Genomic DNA, 21,730 nt, shown 5'->3' on the forward strand with positions numbered 1-21,730 from the left:
TACAGGTGATCATGTGAATGAAACAGTGAAGATAAATCATCACTAGTTAGTGTCTTGGATAGCAACTTGCYATTTAATGTTCTGGTATTTTTTACCAAAATATACAGTTCCAGTGAGCTGATAGGGGAAGGCTGAAGGAAAAATAACTAAGAGAAATGTAAATTACCTTACAGCAAGGTGCTGTGTCAGGTGAGGATAAAGTTCACTAAAACTAGGGTTAATCAGCCCAAGTGATTTAATGAGATCACAGCACAGCAAGAGCCATTGGTGGAAACCTAACAGAGATACATTTCATTTTGTGGTCTAGAACATGTAGGTGTTTACTGCATTTGGTTATGGTTCAGGTTGTTCAGATTGAGATCTTAGCTGATACAGCTTTAATCTTCAAAGTGCTGCACCACAAAACATGTTTCCTGTCAGTCTGCACCCAGTGAATGAGAGAAACAGAAGAATAACAGAAGACTATTTGTTTCCTCCCATGTGGTTCGTGTCTATCTACTGTGAGCTGTCAGGATCCAGGTTGTCCTTTTCCTTTCCACAGCATTGGCTTTCAGTAGCTTGACACTTACTRTAGGATTCTTGAAATGATACGTGTGAACCTCTGCCGTGGCTTTTCTGCTGTACCTGGAAAAGATGGAATGTAAGTTCTGTCTTCTCTGATAAGATCCAGTTTATTCCTCATTTTAGGAGTGCTCTAGTTTGCACGTGTACTTCTGAATCTTTCCGGCAACGCTATATAGTTCAGAATAATACATAATTTGGAATAAATAGAGCATTTGGTCAGTGATTGAATCCTTCAAGTGGGTCTGGCAGTACTGCTTAGAATATATAACATCAACAAAAATGGATGGAAGCATGTTATTTTTTTTTCTTTTTCTGATACATTATTGCAAGATTTTTGGGGGGGTTTATYTGTACTTCGAATTCAAGAACTTCAAGAATCTCTATTTTATTGACAGTGTTTGCAGCGAACTTAATAGGTTCTTGTACCTGAAAGATCTCCTTATCCAGATTGTCATAGATTGTCACAAAAACATCCATATCCACATTATTAAAAAGATATCAAAGAATATGAACAAGCCCAGTGCCTGGGGGAGAAAGATTTCTTAACATGCTTAGGTAGACTGCTTACGTAGTATGTAACCTTAGCCTAAAGCTCCCACTGTATGAGGTAATGTTGGTAGTTGCTCCTACAATAACAGTTGCCTGAGGTTTCCATTTAAAGAGCTGTGTTCAGATGATAAAGTTATAGCTGTTTGTACTGGAAATTTTAATGGTGTGACTGCTGTGTGTTGAACTAGCTTGAAAGCTTTCACCTGAGCAAGGGTCTTTCTTGTAGCTGTTGAGCAGAGGTGATGGAGGAAGAAAAGAGCTTTCAGTAAACCTGTGTCTGTCCTGAGATAGCTAAAATGTAGCAGAAAACTACATTTGTGAGAAGGTGRAGAATTCGTTCCTGCTTTGTCCTGCTGCTCCCTCCCTTTTCTTGCTGAATTCATGCTGCTTGTGTTTTGATGAAAAGTAAGACCTGTTTGAAAAGATTCCCAAACAATTCTGACAAAAACATTATCTGTTCTCTTGAGAAAATGTCAAGTTTCTTTTGAAATTGAATAGATTTGGGAGAGGTTTGCTTGTTTGGTTGGTTGGTTTTTAGTCATGTATTGCTTTTTCATCTTCCATCGCAGCATGAAGAAAATATAACTACTCAGATTATAGTTTTGAAGTTCAAAGAAATGCATCTAACCTTTTAATAAGTTAGTTGTTTTCTACTTCAAAGATGTTGCAGGTTATTTGACTTAAATACCATGCTCACTATTCCCTGTGATTTTCCTCTCTCCTGTCAAACAACTTGACAGTTGATTTGTGAATTTATTAGCTTTATTTGTAACTTGTAACTATTTTTGATGAGTAAAGTTTTATATTCAATGACTTGTGGAAAAAAAATAAAGGGAACTGGCTAAATCTGGAATGTTTTTGATTGATCTCAATTTAGGAGAATTGCTTGTGAAATCTTGGATGGCCTTGTACATATTCTTGGTGATGTTTCTGTCTAATTGCTCTTGTACAGTGTTTTCAGATCTTAGAGTTCTGAAAARTCAATGAAGTTATATATGTTTTTTATATCTAGATGTTTTGTTTAGGAAATAGTCTGCAAAATTTAGAGATGTGTCGAATACTGAATTGCGCTTTAGAAAAAGTGGGCAAGGTGTGAATTGTGAAATTTTGTAGGTGTGACATACCCAGTGCTGTGACTATTAATTAAAAAGTTCACAGTGTAATTATTGCATATACAGTACATAAGAGACAATGTAGGTCCCATCTGTGTTTTGATTAGATATGAGATACCGGTCTGTAATAAAAGCATCCAAAGTCTGAAAGATGTCTGTTTCTAATTTTAAGTCTGTGAGTGATATTTTGGATGTGGTCACAGCTAACTTGATAGGTGATATTCCTGAGTTTGCTTAAGCCATASGATTTCATATATATCTAAAATAGATACCTCTTGAAAAAGGTGCATCTTGAAAATAATGTGAAGCTGATTTATGGACTTCATGKTTATTGACTTTAAAAGGAAGATCTGGAACTTACAAAACTACTTCAAGGTAGAATTTTACAAGTGTATTTTTTCTCTTTGACAGCTGGAGGATGGACACACTTTATTTGACTACAATGTTGGACTAAATGACATAGTTCAGCTTTTGATACGTTCTGAATCTGAAGCATCTACCACTGTTCCTGGTACAGATCAGGATGGAGAGGTCAACCCCTGTGCTGTTTCCAACTGTAAGAACAAAGTCAAAAAAACAACTGGTAGTGGATCACCCAATCAGCCATCAACATCATCTCGCTCGTTCCTAATTGATCCCGGCATCGGACTGTACAAGGTATGTACAAACTATGAATGTTGGGAACTTTCCTCACATCTGCTGTTTTAATTCTACTGTCTGTAAAGGCCTATATCCTTATTACTTACTTCCGTGATTGCCTTTACATTTGACTTCAGTGGAATTGGACTGTGCTTAGGTAGGTGTCTCTAAAGTTCTCTGAAACTTCAGTGATAGGTAGTTTCCACAAATGAAACAGATGTTAATGGAGGTTATCAGTTAATTGAAGAATTTATTTAAAAATGTAACTACTTTAAGCCTAAGAGACTGTGTAACAKTTTCAGACTACAGAGAAGAAATATGCTAAGACAGAATTTAGGAGTGATTGATTCAGTGATTCAGGAGCAGTGAATAATGTGGCAGACCCAGCTCTACCAAAAGCTAAGTGTCTGTTTATAGTTAGATATCATTAAACTTCAGTAATCTGTGTTGGAAAATTGATTTTTCAGAAGTAATTTGGGGACAGTATTAAAGTAAAGCTTTTTAATGTAAATCTTTGAGCWGACTCTTGCAGACTCACAGAAATATTTCTCTACCAGTCTGTCACTGGTGTTGTAGGTTACAGTGGGGCTCAAAATCTCCAATACAGTACTAACTGATTCTCCAGTGCTCTTTATATTGTTCAGTAACTTCTGGAGAACCTTTGAGACATGAATAACTTCCTATAAAGGGAGGTAGCCAGTGCAAAAAAATCTGTCAAATGAAAACAAAACAAAACAAAATAAGAAAACTATTTTCACACTATTTATTTATTTTCAAGCCTGCCCATGTTGTCCATTAGAAGGAACTGGGTGAGCAGTGAATGAAAATTACTATATGTTTCAAGTAGGATAAATAGCTTTTAAGAGATATTTGGCATTTGTGAGAGAGGAAATTCAGAGAGGACTCCTTAATTGGTCTTATATGAATAGTAAGTTGTATATTTTATAGCTCTCGATTGGAATTCATAGTTGCAATTGTACTTGTTTATGAATCTACAGAGTCCAGAGAAAATAAAAATGCACGTTTTACTCTAAACTCTATCAATACAAGATGAGAAGAAGATAAATGGAAGTACATGCTGTTTTTTAACTTTACGTGAAGCAGCATTTTTTAAAAATAGTTTGTTCAGGAATCATATTTATTGATTTGGTTGTTAATTTTGTATGAAATTGGATTTAAACATATTATCAGGTAGGATTGCACCAGGGTACCCTGTTAAATTTAAACAGAAAGTGGGAAATTACAGGATTTTTATATAAAGGGAATGGTACCACTTTGTCTCCTCTTAAGGTGTTTCTCTCAGGTATGGAATATCAATGACAGTGATTATTTTGCTAGAAAGAGTACAGAATTACAGAAAAAGAAGAGAGGCTGTGATTGCTATACCTGTAAAATTCTGTATGAGTTAGAAGATTATTCTTATTTACATCCATCATCCTGATACAAGGTTGTCTTAATTTTATTTAAACTCTTACTCGATGTTTCAGGTATTAATGGCATGTAATAATTTACTCATTCTCAATTCCAGCAACATTTTGTGCAGGGAGTTTTATAGAACCCTCTAAAGATGAGAGTTAGAAAATCAGCAAATTAAGTACAATGACATGCGCTTGCAGATGCCCCATTCTGCCTTCTCCCGTCATTTCTTAGAGTGCAAATAAACCCATTTCTTTAGCACCTATGCTCTACCATTTGCACACTCCTTATTGATTAATTGCAATATAAAAAACAATGAGGGAGAAAAATAGGGAGCTGAAGGCTACAAGAGAAGGTGGATTGATCAAAGGAAGGAAACATTAAAATGTTTATTTTTAAGAATGCTATCAGGGCTATCTTAGCTGTCTTAGGTTTAAAACAAAACAGGACAAACAAAGGTGAGATTGGAAGTGTTCAAGAAAACTGTCTAGTCAGTGGAAGACGTTGCCTTCTCCAATAGTAGGAACTTAACACTTCCTCCATTCCTTTCAATGACTTGATTTTCTTTTGCTTTGTTGGAAATTACAGATTAGTGATAATTAATTATTACCAGATGGTTAAAACAGTGACCTAAACAAAACTGCTGTGTGTAGTTACATAAACCAGAATGCTTTACCTGGTAGCATATTCCAGTTGCACCTGGTGTCTGATGCTAGCATGGGTCCTGAAGGACTGCTTGTGGTTGGAACTATGTTCAGCTCCTCTCCTTGTCATTGGGACTGAGATTGTTAATGGTGTCTGGTTGTAAAAACTGGATATTATTAGGTCTTTGTAAGTTGTGTTTAACAATAGCTGGTTTTAATTATGGATTCAATTTTGACTACAGCTTAAGACATTCTCTAGAAAATTTTGAAGCCTGCTTGAGAAAATGGAAGGGGAAATAAGCACATGTCAGACTGAGCTTTGGTTTTTCTAACTCTGTATGTGCGKACCCAAGTAAGGTTACTCTGACTTATCTCTTCTAGCCCATCCTTACTGTAATTGTCGTATTCCCGCTTTTGGCATTGAAGATCAGTGATGGATACCCTGCTCAGAGAAGCTAGTGTCTTGATATGTCTCTTTGCTCATTTCCTAACTGTGAGCATTGGCCCTCTTAATTCCCCTAAAGCCTGTCAGCTYTCTTGGGCTCCTTTGCCTGCAGGATTCCCCTACCAGTTCCGTGATTAAGCTGAGGTCTCCTCTCCTCCAACTCTATATTCACAGAACCACAGAATGGTTGAGGTTGGAAGGGACCTCTAGAGCTGACCTAGTCCAACCCCCTGCTCCTGCAGGGACACCCAGAGCACGGGGCACAGGGAGGCGTCCAGGTGGGTTTGGAAGATCTCCAGAGAAGGAGACTCCACAGCCTCCCTGGGCAGCCTGTGCCAGGGCTCTGGCACCCTCACAGGRAAGAAGTTCCTCCTCACCTGGAAATGGAGCTGCCTGTGTTTCAACTTACACCCATTTCTCCTTGTCCTATCATTGGCCACCACTGAGAAGAGCTTGGCCCCTTCCTCCCTACATTCTCCCTTYATGAACTTATACATGTTAATCAGATCCTYTCTCAGCCTTCTCTTCTCCAAGCTAACAAGGCCCAACTCACTCAGTCTCTCCTCATACGAGAGATGCTCCAGTCCCTTAATCATCTTTGTCGCTCTCCGCTGGATCCTCTCKAGAAGCTCCACGTCCCTCTTGTCCTGGGGAGCCCAGAGCTGCCCCCAATGCTCCAGGTTTGGCCTCCCCAGAGCTGAGCAGAGGGGCAGGATCCCCTCCCTGCCCCTGCTGGCAACACTCCCCCTGATGCAGCCAGGAGCCCACCGGCCTGCCTGGCCACGAGGGCACTGCTGCCTCATGGCTAACTTGGTGTCCACCAGGACTCCCAGGTCCCTCTCTGCAGAGCTGCTCTCCAGCAGGTCAGCCCCTAATCTGTGCTGGTGCCTGGGGTTATTCCTGCCCAGGGGCAGGACCCTGCACTTGTCCTTGTTGAACCTCCTCAGCAATTTCAGAGGTGGTCTCCAGATCTTGGTAGCTGCTGCAGCTTGTGGGGGAGTCCTTAATAATTTGTCCTAACTGCATTTTCAGGAGGGRAAGGTTTAGAAGCCCTTTAAGAAGCAACTAATTCAAACACCTAAGGTTGTGATTAGGAAGCTTTCTTGAGGATTCCTTACCAAAGTGCCTTGGTCCACCTATTTTATGCTTAGAATGGATCAATATATTTAAAATGAAGCTGTCATTTTTTTTTGGAATTACTCACTCTGGTAAAACCTGTACTTCTGAATTTTATAAGATTTAATGAAAAAAAAGATGTGTTTTTGTATGGAAGAAAAAGAAATGGGTTAGGTTTTCACGATTGTTCTAAGAGAGTGAATGAAAATATAATAATTACATATAAAGTGTGCTTTATACATTGATTTCTTACCTTAGCATAGTTATGTTAGCTCAGAAACTGCCTGAACTTCTACTTTCAGACTATCTAATGACACACTAAATTATTAATAATTATCGATAATGTTTCTGACTTGTCCCTGTCGAGCTATAATCAGGTTATTTAGTTTTTAGAAGTCAGACTTTGAATTTAGTAAGAAAATGTATCAATTTCTGCCACTGTCAATTTCTGCCACTGTTAGGGTACTTAACAAAGGCTATAGCATAAACCATAGTGTAAACCATAAATGTACCTCATGAGGACATTTAAGGCCTTTTCATGATATGGCTTTACAGTAGCTCTGTTGTAATGATGCTTTTTCTTTAGTTGGTATAGAGTGGATGACATGTAATTTAAAACACTTTTTATAGGCGGTGTTTTGAATTCAGTTAGTGTTTCAAAAAAACCTCATGGCTTTTTAACTATAAAGATGCATTGTTCTCTTTATTAAAAACACATCTGCTTCGTTAGCAGAAGACTTGAGAAAGCGTGTAAAGAGCTGAATGAATGGAACATAAAATACATACATATTGCGCAACACACATTACATAGAATAGTAAAGTTGTTTGATTACTTAGYATGTGACTTATTGTGATCACAGAAAGAAGAAATGTCGTAAGGCATTTCTGTTTCCCGTAGTCAAAGATTTTTATCTGACTGTAATATCAACCTTTTTAGACTTGGAGAATCTTCTTCCTTATCTCATCTCCAACCTTGAAGGATTCAGAAGCATTGCAGTCCAGAAGGACAGGAGGTTAAGTAGTAACTCCAGTTTGGAGGTCCCATAAATTCTTAGAATTTTATGATTGTAGGCTTGTCTTTTAAGGCTCTAAAAGTATAAGCATATTTTAGTCATAGAAAACAATTCTATGCAGTCAGAGAGAGAGAACAGTGAAAGACAGATTGAGCTGACTTTTAGATTACAAAAAAAMCCCCCTCATCTAGCTTCCCTCTTACATTCATACCACATTTTATGCGAAGAGAGAAATAACTGAAAGCCAAAATATTAATTATTAATGACTGCATTTTACTTGAACTTGCACAAGCAAAACCGGTTGCTGGAATTTAATGTTATCCTGAAGTAGTTGCGTAATCAATTGTGGCCCTTTTTTTTTTTTTTTTATTAGCATTGCAGGAGGCAAGCATGAATTTATTATTGAATTTTCCTTTTAGATAAATGAACTGGTGGATGCCCGAGATGTCAGCATTGGAGCCTGGTTTGAAGCTCATATAGAAAATGTTACCCGAGCAACAAAGGGACATAAGAATGGTAAAGCTCAAGGAAAGAGCGGTAACACGTACAAAAGGACTAATGGAAACTTAAGCCAAGATCATTCTAGAGAAAATGCAAATAATTTGGACAGTACACCATCCACATCTTACTCGGACTGTATGGACACTGATGAAGAAGCTATTTATCATATCAAGTATGATGAGTAAGTGCTCCTGATATTATTTTGAAGACATCACGTATTGTTATGTGGTTTTGTATAAACCAAGAATTTCTTGAAGAAACTTGGAACCAAAGAAAGCAAGTTCAATGTTGCAACCAAGAAAAAATATTAAACATAACACCTATCAGTTGGATATAGTGAATACCTTGCGAATATTGAGTTTTTTTATTCCCAAGTTCTGGTTAAGTATTAATTTTTGTGTCATGACTTTATGAAACTTAATCCATCTTCAATTATAAGAAAAAGAAATGCTAAAAATGTTTTTTTTCTAAAAGTGTTTTCCAAGTCAAATATGAGTTTAATTAACAGTCTACTAGAGTGACTCTTTGTAGTGGATGGGGTTCTTATCAACAGCTTGTACCATTGCATTCCCTTGAGGAGGTGGTCTTTCTCTTATTTTTTTTAATAATATCCATTGAAGCAGCAAATTAAGCTGCTAAAAGAATAGCATGATTGAGAGTTTTGAATTTCTTTTACTGAGAGTAGTAAATGTTCAAAGTGAGAGTTAAGTGTAGACAAACATCAAGTATTAGTTTTCATGAGAAAATTTCATTTAAATTTCCAATATATATTTTTTGTTAAACAAACTGCAAAGCTGGTTTTGATAGGAAAATGTTAAGTGTTCTGGACTAGAATAGAACATCTTTCTGGTGCCTTTAGTAATAGCAGAAAGTTGTTGCTGATAGTAAATGTTTAAATATTTAGTGAAATATCAAAAGCTGTAAGAAGTGCATGGAAACAATCATCAAGGATGATTGTAATTGAGATGTTTCTCTTGAAAGATACAAGTGCATTGTGGTGTTTTTAACAGTCTAATGCAGATGTACTTAAGTAAATTATGGATAAAGATTTATGAGAAAGCACATTTCTAATTGTTTCACTAAAATTATATTTTTACTTTTGTGGATATTAGTATTCTTCATCAGCAATATCAGATAAAGTGTAGGAACACAGCATTACATGATGGTCCCTGAAGTCATGATTATTTACTTGATCAGTCTAAGTTGATTTTTCGGAAAGAAAATTATTTAAATTGTTCTAGCAAGCATAACCTGTACTTTTACAAGTTACAGGGGTTTATTTTAGTGGAAATTAACATGTGCATTCGTAGAGTGGTTTTGTGTGCACTCATAGCACTTTGTTTTCATATATTGATGTTTGCCTTTTTCTCATCCTGAGGCCACACATGTATCCTTTCACCTGTGTTCATCATGTGGATAAATAAGGAGGTCACAGTGTGCTTTGCCCCACCCAGTTCCGTTCTGCTTCTAATCAGCTTATTCTCATCTAAATTCTCATGTCTTCCTACTCGCTTGAGTTTCATATTGTATTGTAAATTCTTTCTCTGGACATAGTTCCTTGCTCGTGGACATTCTAYTCCTCAGCTTTGGCCTGTGATGGGTGCTGCCGGGGTTGACATTCTCTGGTCTGACTGATGTTTGCTGTGCTGAAGAAGCTCTCCTGTCTTTTATTGCTGTACAGGATGATTTTGCTGGTCAGGGGCCCCTTGGCTCTACCTTTTCCACGGTAGTTATCTTTGTGCAAGAGATGAAAAGTACTTGCAGTTTTAAGTTAATTAAAACTGACTTAGAAATGGACCTGWAATGCCATCAGAATCCAGTACATTGCAGAAAGACTAAGTGTCTGTCTGTGACACAGGTCCACCATTTRCCAAATCTCCAATGATACTTAGGTTCTAGACCTGCTGAGGTTCTGCTTTTTTATCTTCCAGTTTAAAGAAATCTCACCAAAAAGAAGGTCACAGCTGAGGAACAGGTTACAAATGGTCTACTGCAAACTTGTGACATTGATTTCAAGACTTCAGTGTAATGGCAAATAAACTTTACTATCCTTAGTGTTCTGTCAGATTTAGTCTGACAGTACAAAAATGGAAGGGCTCAAACATAGTTTTTATTTTTATTGATGCCTGGAATCAGTCATTCTAGCAGCAGTGTTTAGGTAGGAGATATTAGAAAGTGTTTTAATCCTACTACTTAAAAGCATCGACAGATTTGGGTTTCATTCTGGCTTTTGCTTTCTAGCCAGAGATATTTCACAGTTTTGTCAAGAGAAGTAATTAACCAATCATGCATTCTTTCTCAACAACGTAACTTCTAAGTGGCTATGCTCACCAAAGAACAGCCTTTCTTAGATTTGCCCCTGTCTTAACTAAGAGGGCAGGTCTTAACAGTGGCACTGCTGGATTTTTATATCGCAAGTCCTGGGTAAAATTTTTGTTTTTCCTCTCCTCCTTCGATTGCCTGTTTCAGAGGTCTGTGTACAAGAAGTGTGGAGGGGGAAAATGGCAAGGCTTTTCTGGTAAAGAATGCAGTGAAGAGAAATTAGGCTTCTGTGTAAGAACTCTGTTACAGTAATTTTCACCCACCAGTCCCCTCCTGATTGTGACCACAGCCAACTGAGAGCCACATGTCTGTTCTTACTTGGTAAGGAACAGGATGGCTGAATTTCTCACTTCAGATGCTGTAGGCCTAGCATTTCATTGCAGTACTGTAGAGTCTGTGAGACCTACCTGTAGAGGGGTGGTTGTTTATAGAAAACATATCTCCGTTTGCAGGCACAGCACCTCCAAGTTCCAGGTTAAACAGAGTTCTTCATAAATTGAATAATTAAAGTCCATGCAGTACATGCTTGACAGTGCTGTTTTCATCAGTAAGGGAGAGAGCAGAGGACCAGTTTTATCAGTACTGTCATCCTCTGGTGTCAGCTTTTCATGTCATACAGTCGTGGTATCAGTGCTTTTGCATGATATTTCATTTTGTGCTTTCATTTCTGAAAGCAGCCTTGTGCCTTGAGGTTGCCTGATCCTGCTTCCTACATCAGTGTATCCTCCCTCCTTTTCTGGTGCTTTATTTACTGTGTTTCTGTTTCACCTTTGCATGGTGCTGGCATTGCAAAAGGACTCTAGAGACTTTAAGTCAGGGTTTGATACCAGATTTGATACTGTGCAATAATCCAGCCTTTTCTTCTGCCCCAAGTAACATCCTTTTTTATGAAAGAATACAACAGACTGAAAATCTGAGACGTGCTTAAGATACTGAAGTTAAATGAGGTAACTGTAGATTCAGTCTTTGCCACAGGTGCCTTGCTTAAGAATCAGAATTAGATGATAAGTGGTAGAATTGAATAKCTTAGTGTGACACAGCGAAGACAATCCTGCAGTACTGCATCATACGAAGGGTTACCATAACGTTGCTGCATTTTGCATTTATTGTGCAGCGTTTGTTGCATTTTGTTCACTTTCAGGGAGACAATACTTTGTATGTGAGTGACAGGTTTTTCATACTTACTGTTCATTGAAGTAGTGGAAAGACTTGTTTTACAAAGAGATACTATTTTYTTTCTTGCATTTTTGTTCAAATAATAAAGGTCGTAGTCTATTTACCTTTACCTTACCTACTGATCTATTAATCTTACCTTGGTTGTCACCAGGAGGGCTAGAGATGTTTGCAGCCTGAGAGATGTCAGCATGCATATTAGTCAATACACAGATAATTAACTCACAGAGTGGTTGAGTCAAGTGGGTGTAACTTTTTATTCAGGATGCTCCCGTTCTGATGATGATATCTGCAGGATATTGTGTCAGTTGACAGAGAAGTTGCACTTTAAGGTGATATCTTTTTGTATTACATGGCATGAAGCATGCTGTTCTCTGTTTAATTCTTCTAGGCTCTTATCAAAAGTGATTATCTGTTTTTATTGTGTTTAATAGAAGTTGTGGAATGATGTCGTCCGAGCCCCTACAGAACCAGAAGTGCTCAGAGGTGTCTTTGTGTCTCATTCTAGCAGGAGACTGTAGACCCTCTGTTTCGTTTAGGATCTGTGCTGGAGGTTTCCGTGATTCATTAGGACTGAAATGGATGTCTTGTCTCTGATGCTGTGAGCAGCCCCTTGGAAAAGCGATGCGATGCACTCACAGCGGGCCCCTGTGCCCAGCCTGGTTAATGCAGTTGAGGTATCCAGGTGGCCATTGCTGTTGGTGAGAATTCCTTAAAATCTCCAGAAGGTTCATGGATTTTAATAGGCAGAAGTTAGAATACTGTCGCATTCTAAACTCTTACACTCTTCCTTCTGCCCCCTTGCCAGCTTTCAATATTTTTTTCTTGTTAAGATAAACCTGGTCTTCACTGGTGAGACCAGGTCTTTATCGGGGACAGGAAGATTTTACCATGAAACTTATATTGCAAAATATGTCAGCCGTGTTGTTCTGCAGGCATGTTCCTTGTCTAAAGGAGGTTATTTTGTTAATTATGTAGTGGATCTTATTATCTTATCTTATACCTATTATCTTATACCTACTAATCCTTGCTACCATTTCAGCTCGTGGAGCATTTCAGTGTTTTTTTTTCTCAGGCTTCTCTCACTGCACATTATGTAAGTCAAAGTTTCCTTTGGGTTCTAATGAGAGTGCTCCTACCTGTCATTAATGGAGTGGAAAACTGATGTTTACTATTTACTTTCAGAGCCTGTGGAAACTAGCTTGCTATTTCATCTCAGGAAGACAATTTTCCTGATTTCTTTCACTTTTTCAGGCTACTATGTTTTTGCTATTACCTTACAAAGTTTCATTTAGGACCTAGTTTAAGTTTTGACCTAGACTCAGCTTGAATCTGATTTTCATTTTGGTTAGGAAAGTAGTTTATTTTTTTGTGGCGAAATTTCATGTCTCTTCAAATGAGGGATGTAAATTAGGCCTTGCCCAGCTTGCATGTCACCAGTTGCTTTAGATGGTCGCTTCAGTCATCTGTGTCATTAACTGAAAGACTGAAGGATGCATAATTTCAGAGCTGGCTTCAGTGGATGTTGGCAGTATGAAAATCTTGCAAGACTGCTAGGACAGGCTTCCCTTTAGCTTAAGCATGTCCTGTCAGGGTGCAAATATACTGGTGATCTTAGCAAAGACTAAGGTCTCTGCTTTGGACGTGTGCGCGGACAGCCCCGGGGAGCAGGCGTTGCCATGAGGATGTCCTTGCTGGGACTGAGCGCGCTGGCCGTGGTGACCCCTGCAGTTCCAACCCCAGGGAAGGCTCAGCTGTGCTGGTTTGGGTGGCACTGCGTTCACACATACTCCTGGTAATGCCTTCTCCTCGCCCACGCCCAAAGAAAAACGTGGGAACAGGCAGAGTATGTGCAGCTCTRTGTTTGGTACAAAGATGGTTACTGGCATTTGTATTTATAATGCAGGCAGTGCATTTTCTGGAATTAAAGTTACAAGTGAACAGTGCATCCCTTGAATGAGTGAAGAATTCACATTAACTTTATTCAGTGTTAACTTTGCTCAGTATCCAGTAACATGTGTGTTACTATGAAGCTGTTGATACTTCTGCATTTARATGGGTTGTATTAATGTATTATATGMTTCTGCCAATTACTGTTATTAATTAGAACCTGAAGTCTTCTTGAGTAGATGAAGAACATGATGTGCTTAAGTTTATAGAACCATTAAAAAAAAAAAAAGACATTCATAACCCCAAAGACTTCAAATGACTTTGCAGCAGTGTTTGAAAGTAGAGAGAGAGAGGAATGTGCCATTAGTATACTTGCAAGTAAACTTCCCTGAGGATTCTCATTTCTCTTCAGGCGTTATTTTTAATAAAGCCACTAATCTCCTATAAGCAGTGTAAAATTTTATTAAAAAAAAAAACTGTGAAAAATAACGGTAACCTTTGAGCTTGAAGGTCTTAAAATGGGGAACTGATCTCAGTGACCTGGGATGTCTGTTAGGTTCTCATGTTCCTAAATATACATTGAGCTAATACAATTGTATCAGTCAGTCAGTGGTAGTTTTCCTCTGAAAGTGGAAGCTTACAATGTAAATATTACTTAAATACATTGACAGAGGTCAAATCTGTACTCATGTGTTTTGGGTCTTGTTTTTCTTGGAAGAATTTGTGACATTATCTTTTTCTTTTACCATTCTGAGCTTACTGTCTGCTTGAGTTGTTGCAGTATTGGAAAGCCAGGAATTTTGGGTTATGCAAGAAGGAGATAAAATTAGGAACTTTGGCAACACACTTTACTTAGGGGAATGGGAAACAGTACAAGATGGAAAAATAAAGGAAAGGAAGTAGAGATAATTGTGTTTATTTTTTATTTATTTTTCCCTAGGTCTTTGCCTTCCCAGATGGAAGTTGCTTATTCCGAAATTATTGTGTGTTAAAAGATAGTCTTTAAGTACAGGGTGACTTCTCATAGTCAGGGCAATTACTTTATGTTTTACATTTTTCTCAGATATCCTTAGTTCAGTTAATCCAGAACTAATCAGCAATACAGTCAGTAAAAGAAATTGTCCTTGAAAGCAGAGTGAAGGGAAACAGTTCCCAATTAAGGTTAAAGGTATAATTCAATAACCGTTTTTTTAAAAAAGGAGAGGACGTATTTAAAAAGCATAGTTGTGTTTTATTTTTTGTATTTTTCATCTTTATGTATATGCTCTGCCCTGCTTCAGAAATTCTCCTTGCCGAAATTGTTGCCTTTTGTCAGGGAAGTTCTGTAGAGATTTATAGGTTAGAGWTATAACTGATAACTATCTATCAGCAATAATATACGTTATTTATAGTCTTCCACTTTTTTTAAATATATGTATCTATAGCTCTCTAATTATCAGCATTTCACTGAATTGTCATAATACTGAAGAATTTTAGTCCTTCTATGTGCAGTGTAAGTAGTGTATGAAATAGTTCTACATTCTTGSGAATTTGTTACTGGTGGCTGAGACTGTTCTTGGTATTCTTGAAACTGTTCTATCTTCTCAAAATTATAAAATTTATGTTGCTGGAAGCACAAAACAATTTAAGGAAAAGAGAAGGCAAATAAAAGTGATCTTAAATAGGTCCGTCATTCCTTGTTCTGAATACAGTCTTGTCAAGGAAAAAGACATTTTCTGCTTGAAAGTTTCTGCTTAGCTGAAGACATTACCAAGAGTAGAGCAGTATTAAATTTGTTCTTTCATTCTCAGAAAATGACTTGTAGTTGAGACTTGCTTAAGAGGGAGATTTCAGAATATTTGTAGTACAAAATATACAGGTAAAGGTGTTAGTGTGGGTGTTAGTGTCTGTTCTTAGTGGAGAATTCCAATAGGTGACACTTATACTAGCTGGCAAATTAATTTTTGAAACAAAATCATCTCCCATGAAGAAGTGCCAAAATAATTCATTTTGTACAGAGTTTATTTTTCAAATCTTCCTTGTAATCATGGTTAGCTGAAATATATTTGTACATATATTTCTGTGTATGTTAAGCTCAGGAAAAACCCTGTATCAGGAAAGTATACACAAATTTCAAGCAGTCATCTCAGCWTTTAAAGTGGGGAGAATAGGTAGGTATTTCTTTAGGAGAATAATAGTTCACTGGATGGAAATTTCAGTAAGTCTYAGGAGCCACGGACCTTCATCTTGGTTACCTTGGAATTCCAGAAAGGGAGTAAGGGCAAGGGCTAGAGGTACATTACCTGCATGGCACAGTCTTCCTTTAGCAGAATCTTTTCCCAAGGAAAACAAATTTACTTGGACCTTTTGTCAGGAGGGTTTTTTATTATTTATTACTATTTTTTATCTAGTTAACCAGCGTTACTGCTGGGAGCATTCATCTGTATTTTTGTCTATTCTCTTGTGTCMGTTCAGTAGATATGAGTTTCTGTAGTCGTTCAAAAATCACGGAGACAAAATTAGATAATGCTTAAAGAACAGGAGACTTGCTGGATAGCAGTTTAGGTCTTCATGTGTTGAATTTTGAGTAGGGAAAACATGCCACTTTGATGTAGTTGTTCACATTAATTGATGCAAACTTAAGGTCATTTCCTGAGTAGGCCGCATGTTGCTTTACTGCTGTTAATTTTTAAAACTGAAAGAATATGTAGGAATCCGAAAGGACTGGTTTGCTGTGGATTTATTTACTGTATTGCCTGTATTTGATTAACGTGAAGGTTAATGCATTTATTGCGTGTTTTTTTGCAAGTTCATTTGCATTTATTGCGAGTTTTGACAAACTGGCATTAACTGTAAGCCTTACTTTTTAAAATTGTACAGAATTTCTACCAACTAGAAAGGAAATCGGGAGGAAAAGGTCAGGAGAAAAACTGGATATTTGTGATGGCCGTTCAGAAAGGAACTTGCTAAGAACAGAACTGATAAAGTGCTTTTCTTGCAGAATCAGGGGAGGGAAACTTTCGCTCTCCTAGTTGCTGAGCAGGAATCCTACTTTGAAATATCAACAGCTGAAACTTTAGGGTTCTTCAGTAAAGTGATACTTGGAAATGAAAGATGGTGTATAGCAAATGAGAAAGTGATTGAGTTCTTTCCACTTATTTAATTTCCACTTTCCACTTATCTAATTATTTATTAGGCTTTTGTTAGCCCTGAGTGTTCTCATTGCACAGTCACATGATTGAACACCGGAGGAAAGGTTGCTCAAGAAATGAGGCTTCCACAGGCTGTGTGCTTTCTGTCATCCTGTGTACTCAGTAGTGACAACAAAGCGGCTGTTTTTCTAATGTTTTTGCTGGTTTTGACATACTTGGTCTTGTATAGGTAGAACAGAATACTAAATATTGTTCTTTATATCTCTTTCCTATTGTTTCCAAACTTCATCTCAATACTTTCTATTCCAAATTTTCTTCTATCAAAGTATCAATATTGTCCACTCATATAAGACAAGTAGGGCAGTGTTGCACCTCTGGAAGTTAGTTTTTTTGTTATAATGAATGAGAATTTTGAGGAAAGTAAGACCTTTTTCATCAGATTATTAATTTGAAGAATTTATTTCTTAGTGTTTAATCTGCTGAACCGTTGACATCTGTATTTTCTGGCTGTCAGGTGATGTTTTGCAGGATGTTGTTTRCTTCCATACATCTGATTTTATCTGTACTGTGGTATCATTTTCTTTAGGGGGTGAGAGGTGTGTGTGTGTATGCACACATGTGCCCTTGCAGTTTTTCATTTCTGGTTATGTATTTAATTATTTTCTTCTTACTTTGTTGGCTGGTAAACTTAATTATAACATTTTTCTGTAGTGGAAAATAACAGTTGTAGTAAGATTTATTGTGTGCTGGTATTATGCATCATCGTGCCTGGAGGAGGGGCAGGGAAGTCCTAACATTCCACTTTTGCTCCAGGACGTGAATTTCATCTGTTTATCTTTCCAGTTCCAGCTGTTCTAGGAACATTTTAGGAATGCACGTATGGACCATAGCCAAGAAATACTGGAATTTTTARTTCTTGGGTAGTGCATTGCTAAGGAAGATGCCTGTTGAGATAGGAAATAATAGGAAAAACTTGTTGAGCTGGTATTAACATTTGCAATTAGGGAGAAGGTAATTTGGATTAAAAATGAATGTGAGAATTCTTGTGTGCAGAATTCACCCAACTGTTACAACTATACTTACTGTTATCATTTCTGCTTTTTAACTGTTAGATGCCAGGAATAACTAAAAACAAATAAAAGATGAKAGGATCTTAAATTTATTTAAGTTCAGAGATGGAATTATGTCAGCTTCATTTTAATTTTGCCAAACCTAAAGTAGCCTAATTAGAACAGAATTTAGTGTTTTGTGTTGTTTTCACAAAACTAGGTGTTTTCACAAAACTAGTRTTTTAGAATTTTGTGTTTTTTTCACAAAGCTAGGTTTGATATCTGCTGTGAAACATGCAGATTCTGTATGCTCTTTAGGGTCATCTTAGGTTTTTAAAAGAAAGTCAACAGATAAGAAAATATCTTTATTATAGATACTAATGTCTAGCAGTTGTTTTTTATTATGGGTTGTTGGCATGGGCTTTTCAATTAGTTCTCAAGACTTGTTAGAAGTTTGCATTTGTTTTGCATCTTTCAGTTGCTGCAAACCCACCTACTCCCATTTTGTATACATATTAGTCTTACACATTTAGGATCTTAGGTTTTAAACTAAAATGCTTTSATTTATACAGATAGCATGGTATGCTAGGCACAAGTTGGTTTAGCTGTGGTAAACTTAGCMTGATGTGAGTAGCGTTATCCAATATCAGTCTATTTTCTCTGTACTCATACTTGTAAGTTGTGACATTAATTACACTGGAGATCTCCGATGGAGAAGTCTGTTGTGGAAATAGAATCATTTAGAGCCCATCTAATTCAACCCCCCTGCAGATGCGCTTAGCACAGCATCTGTGAACAARTTTCTCCTCTAGAGGTAGTGGGGTACGTTCCTGCGCCCCTGGTAGCTGAATTAATATTGGATTTGATGCTTTTCRTTAAAAAAATGAGGTCTCAGTCATTCTGTAGGCTCTAACAGTTCTCTTTGGGGAAGGTAAGGTGGTTTGTTCTGATGTTGTGGYCTCAAACACAGAGGTTGGAGTCTCCTTCTCTGGAGATCTTCAAAACCCTCTTGGACCCAATCCTGTGCCCTGTGCTCTAGGTGACTCTGTGTAATGAGGAATAGAGTTGCTCCAAATACGTGATTTTAAACCTAAAACAAAAGCTGGTAACAAATGCTTTTTAGTCAAAAAATGAGTATCTGGCTGTTCTACCCGTGGTGTCATGAAAAAATGTGAAATGTTAGCAGTGTTCCCTGTAAAGGAGTTTTGCATCTTATCTCCTTGARGAAGTGGTTCCTTGGGCTAGGATTGGAACCAGAATATGCAACTGTATGAGTCTGTTACGTGTTAGTCTTTTTATCCAGAGAGTTCCTGACATGCAAAAACTGTGAGCTCTTAGGAAGGAAGATCTCTTCAGTTGATACGCTTCTTAATCAATTTTTCTATGGATGTGTATCAGTTCATTTCTGAAAGTTGCTGACTAGAGACATAAGAGAACTCAATTGGAGTGCCCTTTTTCTTATTTATTTCTCAGTACATAGCATCCTTGTTGTTTTTATTGGTCATCATATTTTAGGTTTCAGAGGTRCGGACTTAAGCTGAAAACAGATGGTCTGATATCTCTGCTAGATTGACTTAATTTGTCTTTAATGGCAGTAGCTACTTAAATGGTGAAATGATTTTTATTTTAAAAATTCAAAGTGTATTTTTCTCAATTTTTTACACTCTATTAACCAGGTAGGGACTTTATTTTTCTTGGAGGAAAATACCATCTTAGATCATTTGTCAGAGTGGTCTGAAAGGGTGGAAGGCAAATAATACCTTAAATGAACACCTTTCCCTTAGTGACTTCAGGAAGAAACTGGCATTAAGGGAAAAATACGTATTAGAAGGATATTTAGGATGTTTATTGTTTATTCAATGTTTTTGATTTTTTTTCCTGGAAGATGAAAAGTCAAATGTTTCAGTAAAAGAAAGGCCTCCTGAGTGTGCCAGCTTTTGTAAACTTCTTGATGAACTGCTGTGAAATGCTTGTATACACCAGGAAAATTTGAGAAGCTTAAAATTTATTTTTCATTTAAAAGCCTGATTTGTATGGTGGCTGCATGATTCGCTCTGGAGTTTGTTCAGTTTGGGGCAAAATGTTTTGTGTCCAGTTCCAATAATAGAAGAAATCCTTCTTTAATGGTGGTGCCTTAGCTATGTGCTGTATAGTAGTGTAGATTATAGAGGTGCTCTTGGAGCATCAGTTATCTGTAGAAGCATAAAACCAAATCTTCTAAACCAAATCAAGCCCCCTTCTAACTCTTCCAAAAGGAAGTTTCTGAATGTAAGTCTCTGAGCAGCCAGGAAGAATTCACTCAGTGAAGTCTCTGCCTTCCTTTTCTTTCCTTCAAAAGCAGTTAGTTTCCTTGTGTCAAGGCGAGGTCTGTTTTGGTTGTTCTACTCACACTCGCCAGCAGTCATCTTTGTTCATTTTGGGTCCTTTCACCAGATGCTTCTGAGAACAGAGCTGGGATCGTTGTTAAGGAAGAAGAAAATCTTGCAAGTTCCTCATCCCTCAGCAGGAAGGAATCTGTTCTGAATGGTACAGAAATGGGCAAGAGGGCACAAACATGAATCTGGGACAAAGTAGCTTTCAGTGTGGAAGTAAAAGATGAATTTGTCCAAATGTGTCCCTGAAAGAGGAGGGCCTGAAAAGGATTTTAATTTTAGAGAAAAGAAACGGTTTTCAGAGAGAGGTTAATGTTTGTGAATCAGAACTATTCTAAATCACACTTGTTTAATTCTTCATCAAGAGTAAAATTGGAACTTCCTGAATGTGCACTGTATTTTTATAGCTGTGCTCGTCTCATACATACTATTTACCTTCACAGTCTTCACTTGGTTCCTTGATTGTGTTCATAAATGAAATGTCCATTTATTTTTTTTTCTTCTTTACTGTGCAGATGCTTAGATTGGTTTCCATTTTCAGCTTCAAGTAAACTGATTCTCTGTTTACTATATCCTACTTTCTGTCTTCTCTGAATTTTAGAAAGAGTTTGTTGTAAAATAATTGGATTTGGAGAGTATTCAGAAGCTCAGTTGTTCATGTTTTTGGTAGCCTGTTGTACTATAATGCTATGTCATTATCCAGGCTTATCAATAAAATAGAAATTCTCTCATTGTAGTCGTTTCTAGCATTGTTTTCCTCTACCTGTAAATGCACCAGTTTTATTGGCATATTGTAGTTGGGTGTATTGCAGTTGTAATGGATCACCATTTAGCTGTAGAATAGTTCTTTAAAGGGAAATCTGCAAGACGAAAGATAAACACAAATGTTGACTTTGCAGTCAATGTTCTCAGATTTAAAATAAAGCAAAAAATCACAAACTGTGAAGAGTTGAATCACGTGACACGGTAATTTGAATAGCAGCTGTATCCCAGGTATCTGTATACTGTTCTTATATAGCAGACTTTGACAATTAGAAAAATTCAYGAATGTTTAGAGGGAATACACTCAGGCTTTAGTTTTTAGGTACTTACGGGTGCATGTTTCTCTTACATGACTGTTGGATTGCCTATAGTCCAACCAATTTTAAACTGCTCACAAAGTTGTGAGTGGTTGGTATTGGAAGGGACCTCTGGATATCACCAAAGCACCCAGAACGTGACCTGCACAGGAGCAGGGGCTCCTAGAGCTCAATGTACAGGATTGTGTCCAGGCGGGCTTGGAACCTCTCCAAAGAAGGAGACTCCACAACCTCTGGGCAACCTGGCCCCAGTGCTCTGTCACCTTCAGGGTCAGGAGGATTTTCCGCAGATTCAGGTGGAACTTCCCGTGCTTCTCTTTGTGCCCATTGCTTCTTGTCCTGTCCTGGCCATGACTGGAAGAAGTCTGCTCCCGTCCTCTCCATGCCCTATCTTCAGATGCTTGTCCACATTGACAAGATTCCCCTCAACCTTCTCTTCCCCAGGCCCAGCTCTCTCAGCCTCTCCTCATAGGAGAGACGCTCCTGTCCCCGCGTCGTCTTCGCTGCCCCACACTGCACTCTCCAGCAGCTCCCCATGGCTCTTGCCCCGGGAGGGCAGCGCAGGACACCGCACTGCGGCTGTGCTGGGCAGGGCTGAGCAGAGGGGCAGGATCTCCACCCTCCACCTGCCCCCAACACTGTGTCCATGGGCGCTAGTGGCCTTCTTGCCACCGGGGCACGGTGCTGCCTCCTGCTCCGTCTGCAGTCCGCCAGG

The 21,730-nt window shown here is 38.0% G+C and overlaps 1 protein-coding gene across 5 annotated transcripts in view; it reads left to right on the forward strand.

The window, feature by feature from the left end:
• UHRF2 (ubiquitin like with PHD and ring finger domains 2) overlaps positions 1-21,730 on the forward strand; it is an 82,744-nt gene that overhangs the window by 15,237 nt on the left and 45,777 nt on the right. For all 5 annotated transcript variants that reach the window (XM_026039685.1, XM_026039687.1, XM_026039686.1 and 2 more), the window contains exons 2-3: positions 2,637-2,882; positions 7,918-8,180. In XM_026039685.1, the coding sequence (XP_025895470.1) occupies positions 2,637-2,882; positions 7,918-8,180 (509 nt within the window). The remainder of the gene's footprint in view (positions 1-2,636; positions 2,883-7,917; positions 8,181-21,730) is intronic.

The sequence above is a fragment of the Nothoprocta perdicaria genome, unplaced genomic scaffold (assembly GCF_003342845.1).
Source record: "Nothoprocta perdicaria isolate Ctin4 unplaced genomic scaffold, notPer1 scaffold_238, whole genome shotgun sequence".
Taxonomy (NCBI): domain Eukaryota; kingdom Metazoa; phylum Chordata; class Aves; order Tinamiformes; family Tinamidae; genus Nothoprocta; species Nothoprocta perdicaria.